General features: G+C 31.4%; 2 protein-coding genes across 8 annotated transcripts; both read left to right on the plus strand.

The window, feature by feature from the left end:
* The first annotated feature begins 323 nt into the window (after positions 1-323).
* On the plus strand, positions 324-6,206 carry LOC130814148 (protein MOS2). Of its 6 annotated transcripts, none has more exons than XM_057680193.1 (2): positions 324-1,995; positions 5,373-6,206. In XM_057680193.1, exon 1 carries the CDS (start codon positions 557-559, stop codon positions 1,961-1,963), a length of 1,407 nt encoding a protein of 468 aa, XP_057536176.1. In that variant the 5' UTR covers positions 324-556; the 3' UTR covers positions 1,964-1,995; positions 5,373-6,206. The 6 variants fall into 6 exon arrangements, with proteins under 6 accessions (XP_057536176.1, XP_057536177.1, XP_057536178.1 ...); XM_057680194.1 differs by having other exon boundaries at positions 366-1,995; positions 3,575-6,206; XM_057680195.1 differs by having other exon boundaries at positions 366-1,995; positions 3,684-6,206.
* Positions 5,952-20,016, plus strand: LOC130814146 (protein SMAX1-LIKE 3-like). Of its 2 annotated transcripts, XM_057680192.1 has the most exons (5): positions 5,952-6,084; positions 7,074-7,204; positions 16,441-17,077; positions 17,697-17,928; positions 18,420-20,016. In XM_057680192.1, the coding sequence occupies exons 1-5, from the start codon at positions 6,035-6,037 to the stop codon at positions 19,602-19,604; spliced, it is 2,235 nt and encodes a 744-aa protein (XP_057536175.1). In that variant the 5' UTR covers positions 5,952-6,034; the 3' UTR covers positions 19,605-20,016. The 2 variants fall into 2 exon arrangements, with proteins under 2 accessions (XP_057536175.1, XP_057536174.1); XM_057680191.1 differs by lacking the exons at positions 5,952-6,084; positions 7,074-7,204 and having other exon boundaries at positions 15,410-17,077.
* Positions 20,017-20,243: the final 227 nt, after the last annotated feature.

Raw genomic sequence — 20,243 nt, forward strand, 5'->3', positions numbered from 1 at the left:
TCGCCAACTGCGGTAACATGACATGATATGTAATTTGTATGTATGGCTTATAAGCACGACCACTATTATGTAGTATGTGATTTTGGAGAAAAGGAAAGTAAATAATGAAATCTGGTAGGAAGTTGATAAATTGAATTTTATTTGTTTAGAATAATAAACTAAGAACATAAGAAATCTATATTGTTAAAATTAATAACTACACCTAATCTTATAATTAATTTAACGAAAGTTTTAAGCAAGTATACCCAATTGATTATATTAAAACTTAAAAGGCTATCAAAAAATCATGATTCTCTTTTGAAAAAAGTTGAAATTATTAAATTTAATTTTTTCAATTTTTAGGGGAAAAATTGTTACTAGAATTTGGAACTTCTTTTTCATTCCCCTTCTAGTATTTTTTTACAAGACAATTGAATATTGAGACCAAACAGGCAAACACCGGAATTTCTAGGAACCCCTCCAGCCAAGATTGAACTCCCCATCAATTTTTTCACAAATTGCACGACCACCATCACTGCCAACTATTCTTTACTTTCTCTTCCTCCGTTATCGAAGAATGAAGCTTTCTTTCTCTCGTTCATCAAAGCAATCATCTTCAAAACCAAACACCATACCAAAACCTTTAGAAGATTTAACCGATTCCTCAGAAAAAACCTTTCTCACCGAATTCGATCCTTCCAAAACCCTAATTTCAAATCCTACACCTAAAAAACTTGTGATTCCTCCAAAGCAAAACGAATGGCGTTCAACAAAGAAGATGAAGAATCTCGATCTCCCCCCTATTCATTCCGACGGGAAGCCCCTCGAATTCGAGATGGAATCTTCCGATATTGCAGCACCCGAACCCGGATCTGATATTTCATATGGGCTTAATGTCCGCCAACAACAAAGAGGTAGTAATGTTAATGGTAACGATAATTTTAATACTCGTGATTCAGTTGATTCCATTTTGCTAAAGAAATTAAGGAATGATATAGATAAGTTGAATGATGACGAGGGTTTTGAAAATTATGATGAAGTTCCTGTTGAGGGTTTTGGGGAAGCTTTGTTAGCTGGGTATGGGTGGAAACAAGGTATGGGAGTTGGGAGGAACGCTAAGGAGGATGTTAAGGTGATTGAGTATAAGCGGCGAACTGCCAAAGAGGGATTAGGGTTTACTGATAAAGAGGTCCCTGTGAAATTGGGTACCGAAAATGGGATTAAGAAGAGTGATGAGGGGAAGAGTAAAGGTGGGAGCTTGAGTTTTGGGGTTGGGAAGGAGGTTAGGGTTATTCATGGTAGAGAACTTGGGTCGAAAGGTAGAGTTATTGAGGTTTTATCCGGTGGCGAATCACTTATTTTGAGGCTTTCGCGTAGTGAAGAGGAAGTGAATGTTCGTGCAAATGAAGTGGCGGAGTTGGGTTCATTAGAGGAGGAGAAATGTTTGAAGAATGTGAAGGAATTGAAGATTCAACGTTCTAAGGAAGATAGTAAAGAAAGGGTTAAGAAGGGTAAAGATTCGTCCAGGGAAAGAAAGGAGAGCAAGAAAGGTAGAGATGAAAGTATGCAGGTGGATGAGAAGAAAAGTAGTAGTAATAGTAGTAGTAGCAGTCGCGTTTCTTGGCTTACCAGTCATATTAGGGTTAGAATTGTTAGCAAGTCTTTCAAAGGAGGAAGGTTTTACTTGAAGAAAGGTGAGGTGGTTGATGTGGTTGGACCGATGACATGTGATATATCAATGGATGAGGGTAGAGAGATTATTCAGGGAGTAGATCAACGAATCCTGGAAACTGCACTTCCTAGACGAGGTGGTCCCGTTCTTGTTCTCTTTGGAAAGTATAAAGGGGCATATGGCAGTCTTGTGGAGAAGGATACAGAGAGGGAATCTGGTGTAGTTCAAGATGCTGATACTCGGGAGCTGTTGAATGTGAAGCTTGAACAAATAGCTGAATATGTTGGAGATCCGAGTTATCTTGGATATTGAATAAGGACGCTATAGCAAACCATAATTGCAAGGTGATATGCTTGCCGCATTAAACTAATTGCTTGTAATTTTTTGTAAAACTTTTGTGATTTGCTTTGTTTGAATGAATGGAATATTGAAATTTCGAAAATTGAATTGAGTTTTTGATCTTATAATTGTTTTTACGGATATTTCATGATATACCACTGAGTTTCTTCGAAATTCACCATATACCACACAAAAGTTTTAAGTCATCATGTACCATTGAGTTTTCGTCCGTTAGCACAGAATACCGTTAATGACAACTGCCGTTAGTGTGCCGTTTGTGGTAAATTATTAATTCACCATATACCATTATTTTTTTTTTGCGTCAAATACTATTTTTTGCATCAAATCTGACGATAGCTAAAAATCCAGTTGCTGAATTTTTGGAATACGAGTCTGTGATGGGGTTGAACGTGATCCATTTTGGTTGATTTCTTGCCTTCAATCACGTTCTAAATTGAAAGAAATTAAGGTGGTACATGATTTTATTTTGAAGAGTAAAATGAAAGTATATGTGTTTGTAGATAATAATTTGATTAATGGGTATTTGAGATTTGGGAAGTTAAAGGAAGCCTGTAAGGTGTTCGATGAAATCTTTGAACGAAGTGTTGCTTTTTGGACTGCAATGCAAAATGGATATTTGAAATTTGGTTTTTTAAGAGTTTATGAAGTCGGGTATTGAAGCAAATGGGACGATGTACGTGAGTGTGTGTTGATTTTGTGTGGAAAGAGGCTGAATTATGAGCTAGGCAAGCAAGTTCATGCTTGTATTATCAAAGGTAGATGGAGCAATTTGATTGTAGAAAGTGGTATCTTGTATTTCTAGGCACAATCTGATGAATTTCAAAATGCTTTACGAATCTTTGATAGGATAAACAAGCGGGATATAGTTGCTTGGACTATGATGATTACTTCTTGCTACAACAGGGTTACAGTGAAAAAGCGCTCTCACTGCTATCACGAATGTTGGTCAACAGATATTTTCTGAATGAACATACTATATGTAGTGTTTTGAAGGCTTGTGGAGAAGAAAAGGCACTGAAATTTGGAAGACAATTGCATGGTATTGCAGTTAAGAAACTGATTAAAAACAATGTTTATATTGGTATTTTTTTGGTGAACAGTGTTTAGTATCAAGTTGTTTTTGAACAAAATGTTAACTACTTGGTTTGTATGACACTTCATTTGTTTATCACAATTCCAACGGCTATATTTTTAAAAAAAAGGTATTTGACGCAAAAAAAAAATAAAATTAATGGTATATGGTGAATTAATAATTTACCACAAACGGCACACTAACGGCAGTTGTCAGTAATGGTATTTTGTGCTAACGGACGAAAATTCAATGGTATATGGTGAATTAAAACATTTTGTGTGGTATATGGTGAATTTCGAAGAAACTCAAGTGGCATATCATGAAATATCCGTTGTTTTTATGATAGTCTTCTTGTCCTGGATTCCTTAAATCTTGATTTATATTATGGGGTTTAAAAAGTCAAAATTTTCTTCAAAGCAAGTGAATGTTGCTATATTTTGTTTATTCTTTGATTCTAACTTTGTTGGTTGATCTTGGTTATGGAATCTCAGATATCGATGGTTGAGGTTTACTTTGGTTTGCTGTGTAGATGTCATTGGGTATAATTCACTGTGACGAGTGTTGAGACTAAATTTTTCCGCATTCTCCTTGTTTGTGCAGAAGTTGAACTTACCATTCATAACATCAAAAGTTGTATTATAACATATTAATAATTCCTTGCTAGACTGGAGAGGTCTTAGATATGAGATAAGTTTCATCAATTAGGACAAACATCAAAGGATTGGTTGGCTGTGTGTGCTCTAGACAGAAGAAAAGCCCATTGGGTCACAGAAGGTTTCCTTCTCTGTTTTATTAGGACAAAGCTTTGGTTGGACTCACCAACAATCAGAACTATTAGGGTTTTTATTTATTATGTATGCTTCACTCACTTTAACCAATTAAGTAAAGGTTAATTTTGGTTTTTAATCATAGTACCAAGATGCGATTTTGGTCGCAAATGTAGTAACGGTCACGGTGGTCATGTCTTTTTACGCTCCATCAAATGTTGGCCAAAACCATGACATATCTCTAAGAGGAGGCTACAATGCGAATTTTTAACTCCTTTATGGTGTAGGTTAAATTTGTAGACGGCTGATACGATACAATAAATTTGTAGACGGCTTAAGTTAAGGCCAAAGTGAAGCTTGGAAAATATTTAACTATCATTTGGTTAAATGTCTAATTATACATACAATCTAAGAACATAATTAAGGCATGTTTGGTAACCGTGAAGAAATGTAATAGAACTAAGAAAGGTAAGTAGTCATAGCCCTCTAAATCCCTTGTGTTTGGTTCATAAGGGAATACGTCATTTCAAGTCCCTAATGTTCTTTTTATGCTGGTTGGTTTGCATTAACAGTTGCTTTATTTAAGAAGAGGTGTTTTCCCCTTAAATTTTGTATTATGCATTAGCTTAAGCTATCATTGGTGTTTGGTTTTTAGGCTGTGTCAAAATATAGAAAACCCAGATTGCTGTTTATTGCTCCTCCCTTTTCTACTAGAAAGGCTTTCCCTTGAGGATATTCTCTCTGTCATCTGTCTCGTGGTTTATGCCACAAGTACAATACCTGTGAAACCAAGAAAAGGGAGAAAGTGGGTAAAAAGTGTGATTTATGAGAAAGTGGGAGAAATGGGTGAATGAGATGAAAAAATAAGTTAAATACGTGGATGAGAATTAAATAAGTGGTGTGGATCATGGCCATTAATAGAAATGTAGCATACCCCATAGGACGAAGCAAAATGGAAAATGTAGCAAAAGCATGAGATAGAGGCAGTACAATTTTAAGGTCTTGACAAACTACATGAGTGAAATGATGACCATTGCGGTGAATTGCTTATGTGGGGATCTTAATTGGAAATGATGACTGGAGGAGTCAGTTGAAGTATTTTATTTATGGTTGTGAAACTTTTTCTGTCATGGTCACGATTGTACAACAATTATTATCAGAGCTACTTAACCTACTTGGATTTGCTATTTGGGAAGGCTTTTCACCTTCTATTATGCTATTCTGAATCGATACCTAGCAAATAAGATCATGCGAAATTGTGAGCTGCAATTCAAATTTATGGAGAAATCTGGATTGCAGACTTGAGGAACTGGTTCTGAAACTTTAATGTTATGAGAAATCTGTAATGGAAGGAGTATAGTGGATATTTTATGGGGTCAGTTGGATGTACAGTTATGGGCAGAATTGAAAACCATTTTTGATGTTTGATTATTTTTTGAGATAAATAGCTGAAATTTTAGGTGCTGACTGCTGTCGAATTTGTTATTTGGAGTGGCTTAGTTTTGTTATTTTGAATTTCTAGATGAGACAATTCTTTCGTTTTGGAGCATCACCAGTTACATCATTTTCCAGCATGTTGGCGAGTTAGTTAAAGGTTTTGTTGAAGAAACAACTGTTACTGGAAGTCTGGAACTTATGACAGATACTTGTGAAGTCTCTACAACTTTGCTTCTATTACTGGAATTGCTGATGGCAGTGGGAGATGACCAATATCTGGGTACATATAGTACAATCATAGTGCCAAAACAAGGCCATATGGTATTGTATCTCCTGAATCGTAACCGTTTCAATTTACTTGGCGTATACTGGCCGCTGCATAGAGGTGGAAAGTTTGCGTTATAGATTACTTTAAGGGACATCTCGTTGTATCGGTTCAATCGCTACTGAAATCACAATTTGGACTGGGTACATTTGACTTTATGCTCTTTGGACTTTATGCTGCTCTTCGGGTTGCTCTCGTTCCTCGCGGGCTCACAACTCTTTGGTTCATGTTGTTGCTTTTAATCACAATACACCAGCTTACATCTCCGATTGAATCAAGGCCACCATCGGCTGTGATTAAGGCAGAACCAAGACCATCACTCTAAGTCATGGGCTATTCAATTCATGTTTGGGGAACGTCTCACGATGAGGCCATCTCCCAAGAATTTGTAATAAATCTTGAATCAAGGCCATCAACTGAAGATGGAGAATGGCCCAACACAAAATAAGAGTGATGATAAGATAATTTTAAGGTTCAATCACTCTCCGTCATGTACTTTTAAGTTTTTTGTTTGTTCCTTTTTAATTATTCTTCTATGTTTTTTTTAATAAAAAATTCTTTATTAGATAATGGTCATACTAATTATGAATCCAATTATAAGGTTGGCTTTATAGAATTTTTATTATTAGTGGAATACTTACGGTTTGGGGTGGGGAGGGGGGGGTCATATTGTTTCTTGTTCTTTATGTTGGTATCATTGATTTTGAGGGGTCATATATGAACCATTCCCGCACCCAAATATTCCATAAAGAAACAGAGTATCAAATAATCATAGGAGTATTTATCAATTATGTCCAAGCAAATGAAAAAAAATCACTACATACGCCTGTAAGTCTGAAATTGACTTAATCTATGATATTTTTAATATGCAATTTTCCTTAAATTTCTATTTACAATTTCATACTTTTTACTAATTACACTTTATAATTCACACTTCTTGAATTCAAGATTGGTGCACACTATTTTAATGTGCACTAACGACCTTTTTGGTAGGTGGCCATAAACGGTGGTAATGGGAATGAAAAACTAGTGTAATTTTAGTTGAAAAATCTTTTGGCTACCTAGATGATCATGCTTGTCAAAATCCAATTATCTCATTTTCTTCATGAAATTCATTCCAATGCATTGCCATTGAGAGAGGAGATATTAGGTGGTAATGGAAATTTGTAAACAAAAAATTTTTTTTGTGATCAAAGTTTTATTACCATGGGAATTATATAAGACTTTTAATGAAATTTTACACTATAAATCATTTTTATTACCACAATTTAGTACCACTAACCAACGGACAATAAGTTTATACGAGATTTACTTATATAATTGAGGGACATGATGAGTTAACGAATGATTTCTTCCACTTTATAGGAAGTATATGGTACTATGAATTTATCGATAGGAATGATTTAGATACATGATTCATTCATTCATTTATGGAGTAATGACAAACACTCTAAATTTCAGGAAAATAACAGAGGAGGATTGGCCACTTGAAGCTTATGGCGACTTTGATCATTCACTTGCGGACCTAACTCCAAGGAAATTGGAGTTCCTCTTCCGCCTACGCTTCCACCTTCGTCTTAATTTGCATGCAGGTAAAGGTGATCCAAAAGAGTAAATTGATCTAATCTTATCACTTATTTATGCATAACTACATGACATTCTCTCTGTCCAAATAAATTTAAAACAAAGTGAAATTATGAGATTTTAAGAAATTAATAATAAAAATGAAGAGAAATAATAAATTGTGTGGATGAAATTAAAAGAGAATTAAAATATATGAATGAGATTAAAACAAAATAAAGGGTCATTGTTCAAAAATAAAAATAACACAAATGAGTAGAACATACCTAAACGATTATCAGTGTAAAATGATGGAATAGATCAATAAATACATAGATCAATAAATAAGGAGGAGAATTAATTAATATTATTGTAGATAATAAGAATCAAACGTTTATTTTAAAAGTGAAAGAGAATCCTTTAATTATTAACTATTAAGACAACCTATGATTCTCAATTGAATGAGGTATATGTTTAATTAGGATAATATAATTGTAATATGTATATATATATATATATATATATATATATATATATATATATATATATATATATATATATATATATATATATATATATATATATATATATATATATATATGGGGTTAAGAAAGCTTTTAAAAAGCTGATTAGGGAATGAGAGCACAAGACAAATAAAATAGTGGAAACTTTTAAGAAAAGGAGTGTGTGGTACGTAATTCCATCACCTTTATATTAACAAAGTTGTTCTGTCAAAATTGGAGCAACTTTTTGCTCTTTCATGCAAAAACCTTTAAAACTTTAAAGCCTGTCCCAACCCAATACCCATCCCAGTTTTACACTATTCTCCATACTGAGTTAACTCGCTATTGTTTGAGCCCACATGGCCCATCTATCCTTTCAAGATGCTTATTTGCAGCTTAAAAGCATTAAAATCTCTATCTCTTTTGAGTAGATAATGCCATATTTTGCTTTTTATATTGCTTTTCCCGGAGAGTGCTTAATTTGCTTTAATCTTAACTTTTAAGGGTTTAATGAATAAAATTAATAGTGTAATTGCAATTCGCTATTATTTCACTTCAAGAAATACTCCTTTAAAAAAAAGTTGTTTAGTGTTAACGTATATAAGATATTATGGGATTTTAATCATCTGTTTAGGCTTTTAGTTGAGATTTTAGTATATGTTATATTATAACTCTAACATTAGGATTTAATAGTTAGCATTCAATTAAAATTATAAGCTTAGGGTTGTAACTCTATGTAATAAATTAAGGCATCAAACATCAGAGTATAAACTTTAGTCGAGTTCGTTGCCTGATATGATATAAAAAGCCAATGTGATAAAAAAAGGTTATGTGTACAAATATCATTCACCATTCATTTTAAGTAATTATTTAGCACAGTGTATTAGGAGGGAGCACGTGTTGCATTCGCATTTCTAACCCAAAAAACTGTTGTATGAAGGGGCATAATAAAGTATATAACCGATTATGAGGTTACAACTATCAATTTAACTTTTTAGTTGAGTCAGTTCTTTAATATGGTATTAAAACCCCAATTTATGAATTTAAATCTCATCCATCCCTTCTTTTAAGTATAATTATCAACGCCAAGTATGAGGGAGTATGTATTATCACTTCCTCATATTTTTTGATCAGCCTTTACATCCAAGAAGAGTACATGATGACTTGAATTCACATAATGACTTGCAAGATCATGTAACAAGTAAAATAGTACTAAGTTTTTCTTGAAATAACATGGATATACATTAAGCATTTTTCGAAAATTTTGTAAGGCATATATTCCTTGGTGTTGGTGCAAATAAACAGATGGTAACCAAGGGTTATGAATGCCTTTTGTTTCCTTTTGTCATACAAACAATCCTTATTTAACAAGTTAACCATTAAGGGTGAAAAAGCTAAGGGAGGTTATTTCTAAAGCAAAACTATTATAATTTACTTGTATTCACTTCAACAATATGCCCCTCCTTTTTCTAGCTTTTATATTCAAATTATTTGATGCCCTTTTCTTTGCAATTCTATGTCTTTTTAGGCCAACAAAGATACATCTAACTTTTTGACTGAGGACCAACATATATGAGTAATGCTCTTTGGTTTTAGAGAAAATGAGAAACACGTAGGATTTCTCTTCTATTATTTTGCATGTAATTTTAAATATATATATATATATATATATATATATATATATATATATATATATATATATATATATATATATATATATATATATATATATATATATATATATATATATATATATATATATAATCAAATAAGAAGGATTTTTAAATAAGAAGTATGAGAAAGATTTTTGTTTTGTCACTATATATACAAAAAAGAATATTATGTCATAAATTAAGAACATTTTTCAAATTTATGTTATAGTATCTTTTCTGTGTAATATAGTGACTTTTATAATTATGTTTTTTTAAATCAAGGGTGTAAAGTGTTTTTTACTCTTCTCATTTGATCTCTCCTATATATATATATATATATATATATATATATATATATATATATATATATATATATATATATATATATATATTGGCTCGATTGAGACTATCTCACCACTAAGATGAGCCCATTAGAAATGGCCTCACTATTAGACCGTCTCATTTAAAAATTTGTGATATGAATAAAATATAATTCATCGTCTATCTGAAATTGCCACACAATTCAAATTGAATTGAGGAAATTTTGGACTATAAATATAATTTACATGTATTGCATAATAGTTGATGGAGACATGTGTAAAATAGCAAATCATTAGAATATCCCCTAAAAGAAGAAAAAAAAAAAAGAAGAAAATGGCCGGAAGCAAATCATTGCTAGATCTTAACCTGGAAAAAGTTTCATGAAGTAGCTGAAAAAATATATCAGACTTTAAGTTTTAAATTATTCCATATCTCCAGGCATAGTAGGTTTTTTTTAGTTCAATTTGGATAATTAAGTTTATATTTCTTGTTCTGTAACAATAATAATAATAATAATAATAATAATAATAATAATAATAATAATACTCAATGAAGTAAACAATGCAATTTAATAAAAATTAATTATAATGAATAAAACAAATGAATGAAATAATCTTAACCCATAAAACTATTAAAATTTGAAATCTTCACAGCATATTTAATTGAAAAAAATTACTGTAAAGTTTTTATGAATAATCAAAAATATAAATACAATCATATTTGTACTTTTTGAATATCATAAATGCTATAATTCAAAAAATTTTAAATCAAAATTTTCACTCATTTTCATATTGAATATGTTCTATACATAGAGAGAAACTTTTAGGAGATGATATCAGTGAGATTTTATTTTAGTAATAGTTATATACATAGATAATCTGAAACAAAAGACTTCAAATCTTGGCTTATCAAACTAAGAACTACTCCATACGTTTTAATAAATTTGCTGTATTTTTCATTTTAACCTGTATTAAGTATTTTTCTCATTTCTATTTTAGATAGTTTCCGAGCAAAATGATTAGAATAAAGAGAGAATTTTATATGTTAACTTAATTTGTTCTTTTAATGAAGGCAAAAAGCAAGTTCTTAAAACTTGGTGAGTGTAGTGTAAGAGCAAATGAAGTCTAAGAAATGATATGAAAATTATACGCTAGATTAAATTTAATGATGGGAGTTGGACGAGGAGATAAAAAATGAAGGTAGTAAAAGTCGAAGATGATTGAGGAATGAAAGGGAAATCTCTCGTTTGTTGGGAAAAGGAATACGTAGTCATTAGTAAAACACTAGTTTTATTTTTTACTTTTTTTTTTTTTTTGAGTATTTTGATAGTAGTATTTCTACTTTTCTAATTTAATTCAAATATCATAGGTAAAAATGGTAGATAGTGGCACATCTCTCCTTTCCATGCAAAGGCAGCATGCTAGCCCAAGAATATGACCAGCAACCCAATATGGCATTGGTCCACAACAAACACCAATATAATGCTTAAACAAACTACTTAGGAGAACCACCTTATCGAACTCAAATTTAGACTCGAATCTATCTAGATTACTAATATCGTCTTATCGAATTGAAATTTAGACTCAAATCTATCTAGATTACTATTCATATATTAGGTTATTTAACTAAACAATTCGTCTTGTATGAGACTGTTTCACGATGAAACGTGTCCATATAATTAGATCATTTCCGTAATTGATCACTTTTAAATTAAAGTGATCATTTTAACACACTAAATGTATTATGAGTCAATCCAAGAGAGATAGTCTCACTATGAGACCAATTTGTGTTGATTAATAATTTATTAGTATAAAATTGTGTAACATATAACATAGAAAAATAATCTTTCTTTTACTATTTTCTGGATTTTTCCTTTGCGCACTCACATGTATATTCACATCGATAATAATACAACTATATATAATATCTTTAAAAAAGGGTTAAAGTATAAGAAGAATCCTTATTTTCAAAGTGTCTCTAGCAACTTTTGATTGGAAAATCTTAGAGTTGTGAGGCTCAACTTCAATTACTATTAAACCAAGTTACCCTAGCTAGGAACTATATATTAATATATAAGACTAGTAGGCTTTTGTCAAGTGATTCTTTACAATCTGGTTTAGATACTATTACTAATTACTAGTTTTGTGTAGCAATATTTTTAATGTGTTGTTGGATTAGGCTTTCATGGTCTTTTCATTTTTATAATTTTAAAAAGTTCCTAAATAAGATTCTTGTAACAGACAACATTATTTCTACTGATATGGCAGAATCTTTCAATTCTGTTTCATAATTAAATAAATGTTTGATTGCCCACCTCTAATTACAACTATACTTTGGCTTTGTGAGAATCGGGTCTTATAAAAGTACTAATTTATATAATAGATGTTGAGCTAGTTCGATTCACATTTAGGCATCTCATTCCCTCAGTCTATCGTAAAATTCCGGCCCGTAAATAAATAATGACTTGGTTGTTTTATTCATAGTTGTTGCTTGTTAGGTCTATTTGCTTAAATGTACACAATAATTTGATGCACTGCTTGAATAGATTAGACTTTTAACTTATTCCTCAACATAACCCATTTAAATGATTTAGACATAAAACATGTTATAAAAAACACATTATCCTTTTCCTTATGACTTTTAAATGGTTTAGGGTTTGAATTTCAGTGGTGGAGGGAAGGAAAGAGATTTGGATGGTTATATGGTTCTTACTAGCAAAAGCTAGGTTAAAGAAAAACTTGTGAATATTGTAAAAGTTAAAGTGTTGTAATTATGTAGTATTAAGTAATTAAGTATGGAGTATATAATATATTTTGGAGATTCAACAATCAACTTAAGTTATTGGTTGAGTTAATTTCTTGATATTTTATCAGAGTCAACATCATGGAAGGTCATAGTTTAAATCTCTTTTAACCTTCATTTTAAGCTAAGTAAATAGCACCACTATATATGAGGAAGACTTATGTTGCATTCACATTTTAAATTCAAAGGACTCTCGTAAAAGACTGCATATATATATATATATATATATATATATATATATATATATATATATATTAGAGCTACAACAATCAACTTTAACTTTTTAATTGAGTTGTTCTTTGATTATTGACATGATATAAGAAGGCAATGGAATAAAAGATTATGTGTTTGAGTCTCATTAATCCCTCATTTCAACATAAATATTAAGCATAATGTATGAAGAGGATATGTGATACATTCACATTCTAACCAAAAAAAATTGAGTGATATTTTAATCTATTTTTGTTGTTAAGTATATAACATATTGTTGGGTCTCAACCATTAGTTTAATCTTATGGTTTAATTGGCCTCTTGACATGGTATCAGAAGTTAGTATAACAAGAGGTCATACGTTCAAATCTCATCCACTCCTAATTTCAAATAAAATATTTAGCACCATTGTGAAGAAGACTAAGTTGCATCCACAGTACTTTATTTTAACCCGATAGATTAGACTCTCATGTACATTAGAATATATAGGACTCTTATGTCAGGGGTTATATTAGAGTACGTAATATATTTAGAGGTTTAAACCATCAATTTACGTATTTGTTTGAGCTGGTCTTTTTACATTTGCATAATCAAATGCCTTTTAACCAACATATTCGCACAAGATTACTTTGCAAACACTCCAAATTTTCTTAATTTAAAAAACTTTTAAAAAATGGTAGGAGTTATAATTAGAATCTCTTTATACCCTTTGTAGAAACATGATGATAGAAATAGTGCAATTTTAAGTGGGTGCAGACTACAGTACTAATACTGACTAGTTTTGATGATCGATCATCAGTTTGTTATAATGATACGCTGTCGTATAAAATTCCTGGACAAGTTCATCATATGACGGCTTTATTTTTAATCAACTTTATGACTTATGTAATAATAATGTGAGGAAAAAAGAAAAGAAAAGAAAAGAAAAGAAAAAGAAGTAAAAGCAGATCAGATTGAATTAAGGGAATGTATGAATGTTTAATGAAGTGAATTTCAGAAATGCATAATCCCCATGCATATGCATTCAAAGCGTCAAGTAGGATTTATTGATGGAATATAATAATTAAATTAAACTAGAATTTGTGACACTTTATTCTCTTACTAGTTTAGTTTTTGAGTTTGAGAGGCCAAATAAAAATGGTGGGAACACTAACTGACACACTTCCCAAGCTAAGCTTTGTTTCTTTAGACTGACACTTTACTCACTTGATCATCTCTTTTCATGTTCTTCGGACTTGCCTCATGGACCAAAAAGTCATAAATCTTCCCTCTTTCATTTCTTTTCTGCTTTTGTTTTTTCTAAATTTATTATGTAAAATAAATAAACTGAGTACGCTCCGTGACTAGAAATTATTTAGAGTTCAAAAAATAATGAATTTGGTGAATTTAAATAAAAAAGAGAAAAATTATTCCATTTTCAAACTGAAGAGAAGTTCACTACAAAAACTAATTAGTAGTACTAAAATGTACGACAAGATATATATGGACAACAATATATGGACACTTAAAAAAAATATATTAGAAGAAAAATATGAAAAAGTGCATTATATTATATAACATATGAAGTAACAAAAAATATTGTTGTATTCATTATAATTTGTGACTTGTATGTTTGAAGGCTAAAAAGGTTTTCATTAGTACATATAATTGTTAAGAATTTCTCGAAGAAACAGGAATTGCAATCCAAACTTTATATTAAGTAGGTTAAAAAAGATTAAAATTAAAATTAATGTTGTATAAATTGCAATTTTAAAGCATTTCAGTATATTGATATTTATATAACTTATAGTAGCTCGATAGTTTGAATCGATTGAGTATATATAACTTAGCTTAGGATTAATTAATTAGCATTCCTGATCAAACATTTCCAATCAAACGTGAAATAATTAAAATGTTATGAACTTGTTTTCAATTCTCTACTTTTTTTTCCTGTTACTAAAAAATTATAATTTAGTTCAAAGCGGTAATAATTGATTTTTGTTAATAGACAAAAATTAAACAATAAATATAAAAATTTTGTGCTAATTATTTGAATATAAAACTTTTTTTCGAATATAATTTTTAAAACTTTTAGAATTTAAGTAGGTTAAATGACCGCATTTGATGTTAAAGAACACCTTATTGTTTTTTGCCTAATTAAGTTTGCATTGATCATATGATAGGTAGCTTGATTATAATGCTTTTATTATAAGATAACACAAGGTAAAAAGAGAAATCAAGGCATAGATTTTGTCGTGCTCTTGAGCCTTGAAGTGGGTGTTAGTTTCTAGGATAAGTCACCCCCAACCAAAATACATACCAATATTCAAAAGCTCCCATACATTTGCATGGAAGGGAGAGACCCACTTCTAAATATCATGTCTTTATCTAAATTTTATAGCAAAAGAAAGAGAGTGAAGCATAATTGGTTCTTATTAAGTGCAAAATTTTCGATCACATGAAACCTTAAAGAGCTTTAAGTATTAATTGACATTATTTTATATTATTTTTAGTTTAATTAGCTTGATCATTTGTTTTTAAATCCTAATTTATGAGAAAATAGAAATAAATAATTAAGAAATCTAAAAAATTATTTTATATTTTTATTCTGAAACAACTTATATTTATAATAGTTTATATATAAAAAATAATTACATTAAAGCTAATTCTCCTTTGTTTTTGGTGCTACAATATTTTGGTACTATTAGTCATCACATGCAATCCACTTTTCCCATTTCTCTATTTTCTTTGGACCCTCTTAACCATAATTTTAATTTTACCTCATCTACAAGAAAAGCATTTTAGTCCCAAATCTTTTCTTATATTTCCCCATTCTTAGCTTCCATAATCTCATAAATTAAACCCAAATATTTTTCTTTATATCACTTTCATTTAACTCTATCTATACTATTACTTTCCTTTGTACACTACCTCCCTACTTCTATAGTGCTCTACACTTATGGTTTCCAATTTTTCTCTCTTTAATTCCCTTGATCATTATATGATATCAACCCTAAAAGTATTTTCCTTTTCTAACAATCCTTAACTTTTTCTAACTCATCTAAATCAAGTTTTAATAAAAGAGCTTAATCAATCAATTTGTGATCTTCATAATATCAACTATGAGATCACAAGGTTGTACTATTCAACAAGCCCTAACACCGGAGGCGGCCACGGTGGTGAAACAAGCGGTGGCCCTTGCGAAACGCAGGGGCCACGCGCAAGTCACGCCACTACACGTGGCACACACCATGTTGGCTGCGCCATCGGGCCTTCTCCGGGCCGCCTGCCTACAATCTCACTCTCATCCTCTTCAATGCCGAGCTTTAGAGCTTTGCTTCAACGTGGCCTTAAACCGCCTTCCTACATCCACCTCTGGCCCGATTCTCGGCCCACACACATCCCATCATCACCCAACCATCGCAAACGCGCTTGTGGCCGCCTTTAAACGGGCTCAAGCCCATCAAAGAAGGGGCTCCATAGAAAATCAGCAACAACCTCTTTTAGCAGTGAAGATTGAGCTAGAGCAGCTTATAATCTCTATATTAGATGATCCTAGTGTTAGTAGGGTTATGAGAGAAGCCGGGTTTTCAAGCACCTTAGTTAAAGGGAAAGTCGAGCAAGCTGTTTCCATGGAAGCTCCGAGTAACAATAACAATAACAACAACAATAGCGACAACAAAATAAAAGATACAAATAATAATAATCATCTAACTAATAACACTAATAATAATAGTATTAGTATTATTACTACTACTAATAATAATAATAATAATAATTTTCTATGTATGTCTCAAATAGGATCATTAAAAGTGGGAAAACCAAGATTATGTGAAGAAGGAGAAGTAAGAGATGAAGATATGATGATTGTTATTGAGAGTTTAGTAAACAAGAGAAAAAGAAATAGTGTTGTAGTTGGAGAATGTCTTACAAGCTTAGAAAGTTTAGTAAGAGGAGTAATGGATAAAGTGGAGAAAGGAGAAGTTCCTGAAATTCTAAAAGAGGTAAAATTTATTCATCTTTCATTTTCATGTTTTGGGCATCTTTCAAGAGATGATGTTGAGCAAAGAATTGCTGAATTGAAGTGTCTTGTTAAGACATGTTGTATGGGAGAAAATAAAGGGGTGATTTTATATTTAGATGATCTTAAATGGGTTAATGAGTTTAGGGCAAGTAATATTAATATTTTGGTTGATCAACAACAAGCTAGAAGGAGTTATTATTGTCCTATTGAGCATATGATTATGGAGATTGGGAAAATGGTGTTGTGTTATGGTAGTGATCACTATAATGGAAAGATGTGGCTTCTTGGAATTGCAACATTTCAGACTTATATGAGATGTAGAAGTGGACAATCATCATCACTTGAGACACTTTGGGGTCTTCATGCTATCACTATTCCTGCTGGAAGCTTAGGCCTTAGTCTTGTGCCTGAAAGGTTAGCTTCTTCTTACCATTTTTGATTATTGTTAATTCTTTGTATTAATTAGCTTCATCATTTAATATAAAATTTTTACTGTTAAAAACATCTCATCTAAAAGTTTAAGCTGATGATTGAAATTTCAAAGTTAGTTGCATATTACTCGATCTATCATTACCTATGAATCTATGATTGTACTAGCTAACTCAAGCTTTTGGAAAAGTCTATCAAAGAAAATAGGTACTTTCATGAAGGAGAAGCTTGTGAGAATAGCATGAAAAAGATTTTTTTTTTCTTTTTATTAATACTATTTCTGATTCAAATCAGTTGTTACACTTATATAAAAATTACTATTCATCAATGAATGTCGTTTTACTTCTAATTCCTTATGTATATATATAATAACATAATCAACTAAAATTTTGTATCTTAACGCATATAATATTTATGATTTTAAAATTTTAATTATGTATAACTAAAGATATTAAAGATCAAATATAGTGTATTGGATAACGTAAATATAAAAGAATATATATATATATATATAAGTGAAAATATAATTTACTATCCTTATTATTAAAGGGTATGGGCTAGTTGATGATTGCTAATAAGGTCATTTTCTTGCTAATTTGTTTAGTGATTCACAAAGTCCATTGACATGCAAGAAGGTGGATACAAATAGAGGTAGTTGGTTGATGTTAGAAAGCAGTGGCGTAGGTGGTGGAGGAGGCGCCGTGAATATGGAGGTCGAAAGTCGGCAAGGTAGCACTTGTAATAGCGACTCCACTAATTCAAGTCTTCCTTCATGGCTCCAACAACACAAAGATGAGAATAGCAAGAGAGAAAGTAGTATTAGCAACAATGATCAGGTTGTTATATGTTATCCTATGTCAAATAACCAACTCAACCAAAGCTTATGCTGATGGTTGAGGCCCCAAGATATGTTATATACTCTGACACGTCCCCTCACACGAGAGCCCATTGGGCTAGAAGTGTGGATGCATATAGGCGCTGAATATTCCACTTTAAATGAGGAGTGTTGAGATTCGAACTTGTGATCTCTTGTCACGTTTGTTCTGATACCATGTCAAGGAACCAACTCAATCAAAAACTTACGTTGATGGTTGAGACTCCAGGATATGTTATATACTCTAACATCCTAATTTAACTATTATCCAATTAATAATAATTAATCCTTCTGTTTAATTGAATTTACTATATTTATTATCCTGAGTAAAAATTATTTGAGAGAAATGTAACAAGTGCAATGACACATATGGACGATCTGGATTTGAATCATTTTTTTGATTAGTAAAGTGGCTGATTCTTTTTTACTTTCCTCTTTTTTCTTTACTACTAGGAGTCTTTACCAGTCAAAGATCTTTGCAAAAGATGGGGCTCAATTTGCACTACTTCCTCACCATCATTTGAAAGAGCCTTAAGTTTTTCTTCCATATCACCTTCTTCATTTACCTCAAACTTTTCATATGATCCTCATCACTCAAAACAACAAATCACCCACCAAAGTTTTGAACCTAAAAACTTTTGGGTCACTCATGAAACCTTAAACAAAACCCATGAACTAACAACATTTACAATGTCCATGTCTTCATCACCCCTTCAAGATCAAAGAAAACAAGCCACATCCTCACCATTCATATCCTCAAACCCTAATTCAACCCCAACATCAACTTCCTCAAGTGAGATCATGGATCCTTTGGAATCAAAATGCCTTAGATTCAAGGATTATGATGCAGAGAATCTCAAGGCTCTTTGTGATGCACTCGAGCTCGAAGTTCCTCACCAGAAAGACATAATCTTGGATATAGCAAGCACAATATTGCATTGTAGGGCAAGAAAGTCCAAAAGAAAAGGCAATGAACAAGGAAACAAAGAAGATACATGGTTGTTCTTCCAAGGAAATGATATTGAATCTAAGGAGAAGATTGCAAGGGAATTGGCAAGACTTGTATTTGGTTCACAAGACAAGTTCATTTCCTTAGGCCTTAGTAGCTTTTCTTCCACAAGAGGAGTAACGGATAACTCTTTGGAAGATTCTAGAAACAAGAGGCTAAGAGATGAACAAAGTTGTAGTTACATTGAAAGATTTGCTGAGGTGGTATCTAGGGATTCACATAGGGTTTTCTTTGTTGAGGATATTGAACAAGTGGATTATTGCTCTCAAATGGGGATTAAAAAAGCCATTGAAAGAGGTAAAATCTCTAAGCATTCAAGTGGGGAAGAGGTTAGTTTTGGTGATGCAATTATCATATTAAGTTGTGAAAAGTTTAGCTCAAGATCAAGGGCTTGTTCCCCTTCAACAAAGCACAAGGTTGACATTATGCCTCAAGAAGACAATCATAAGGGAGATAATAATGGTGATGATTTAAGTACTAGTCCTAGTATCTCCTTGGATTTGAATCTTTCAATAAATGATGATGATGAGAAGGAAAATAATGAGGTTGGAAGTCAATCTATGGATGAGATTGGGCTCCTAGCATCGGTAGATAAATGTATTGTCTTCAAAAAGAAGCGAGAGTTTTGATTATGAATTTTGATCATCGTCAAGTATGCTACTTGGTGGACGCATATACCTATGTCAGACACGAATACATGTTAGAGTGTCCGATTACTTATCAAGGTCTTATCTATTCATGTCCAGTGTCAAGGGTCTAACACCAATACTTGAATTGAATTATCAAGGCAACATAGACCTTTATGAGTGGAAGAAATTTAGTTTTATCATATAATACCTCATTTTAGGTTTTTTTTTTCTTTGTTATTTTGGGGTTTTTTTTTTAAGGTTATAATGTCTTTGCACATCTTGCATCACTAGCTAGAAACGGTAAGAAATTAATTTCTCGTAAAGAAAGGGAAAAAAATTTACCCGAAGGTACTATGTACTAGTACTACTTGTAAATATAAGTTACTATCTTAAGAGAAAGCATTTACGGTTCTATATCTCTTGGTATTTCCTACTTTACTTCCAATTTTATATATATATATATATATATATATATATATATATATATATATATATATATATATATATATATATATATATATATATATATATATATATATATTATTATAGGGTAAATTACGAGTAGAGATGAATGAGAAACGAACTCAAATCTTATCTAAAAAATATGATCATTGTCGACATTCACTAAGGCAAAATTCA

This window comes from Amaranthus tricolor, chromosome 5 (assembly GCF_026212465.1).
Source record: "Amaranthus tricolor cultivar Red isolate AtriRed21 chromosome 5, ASM2621246v1, whole genome shotgun sequence".
NCBI lineage: Eukaryota > Viridiplantae > Streptophyta > Magnoliopsida > Caryophyllales > Amaranthaceae > Amaranthus > Amaranthus tricolor.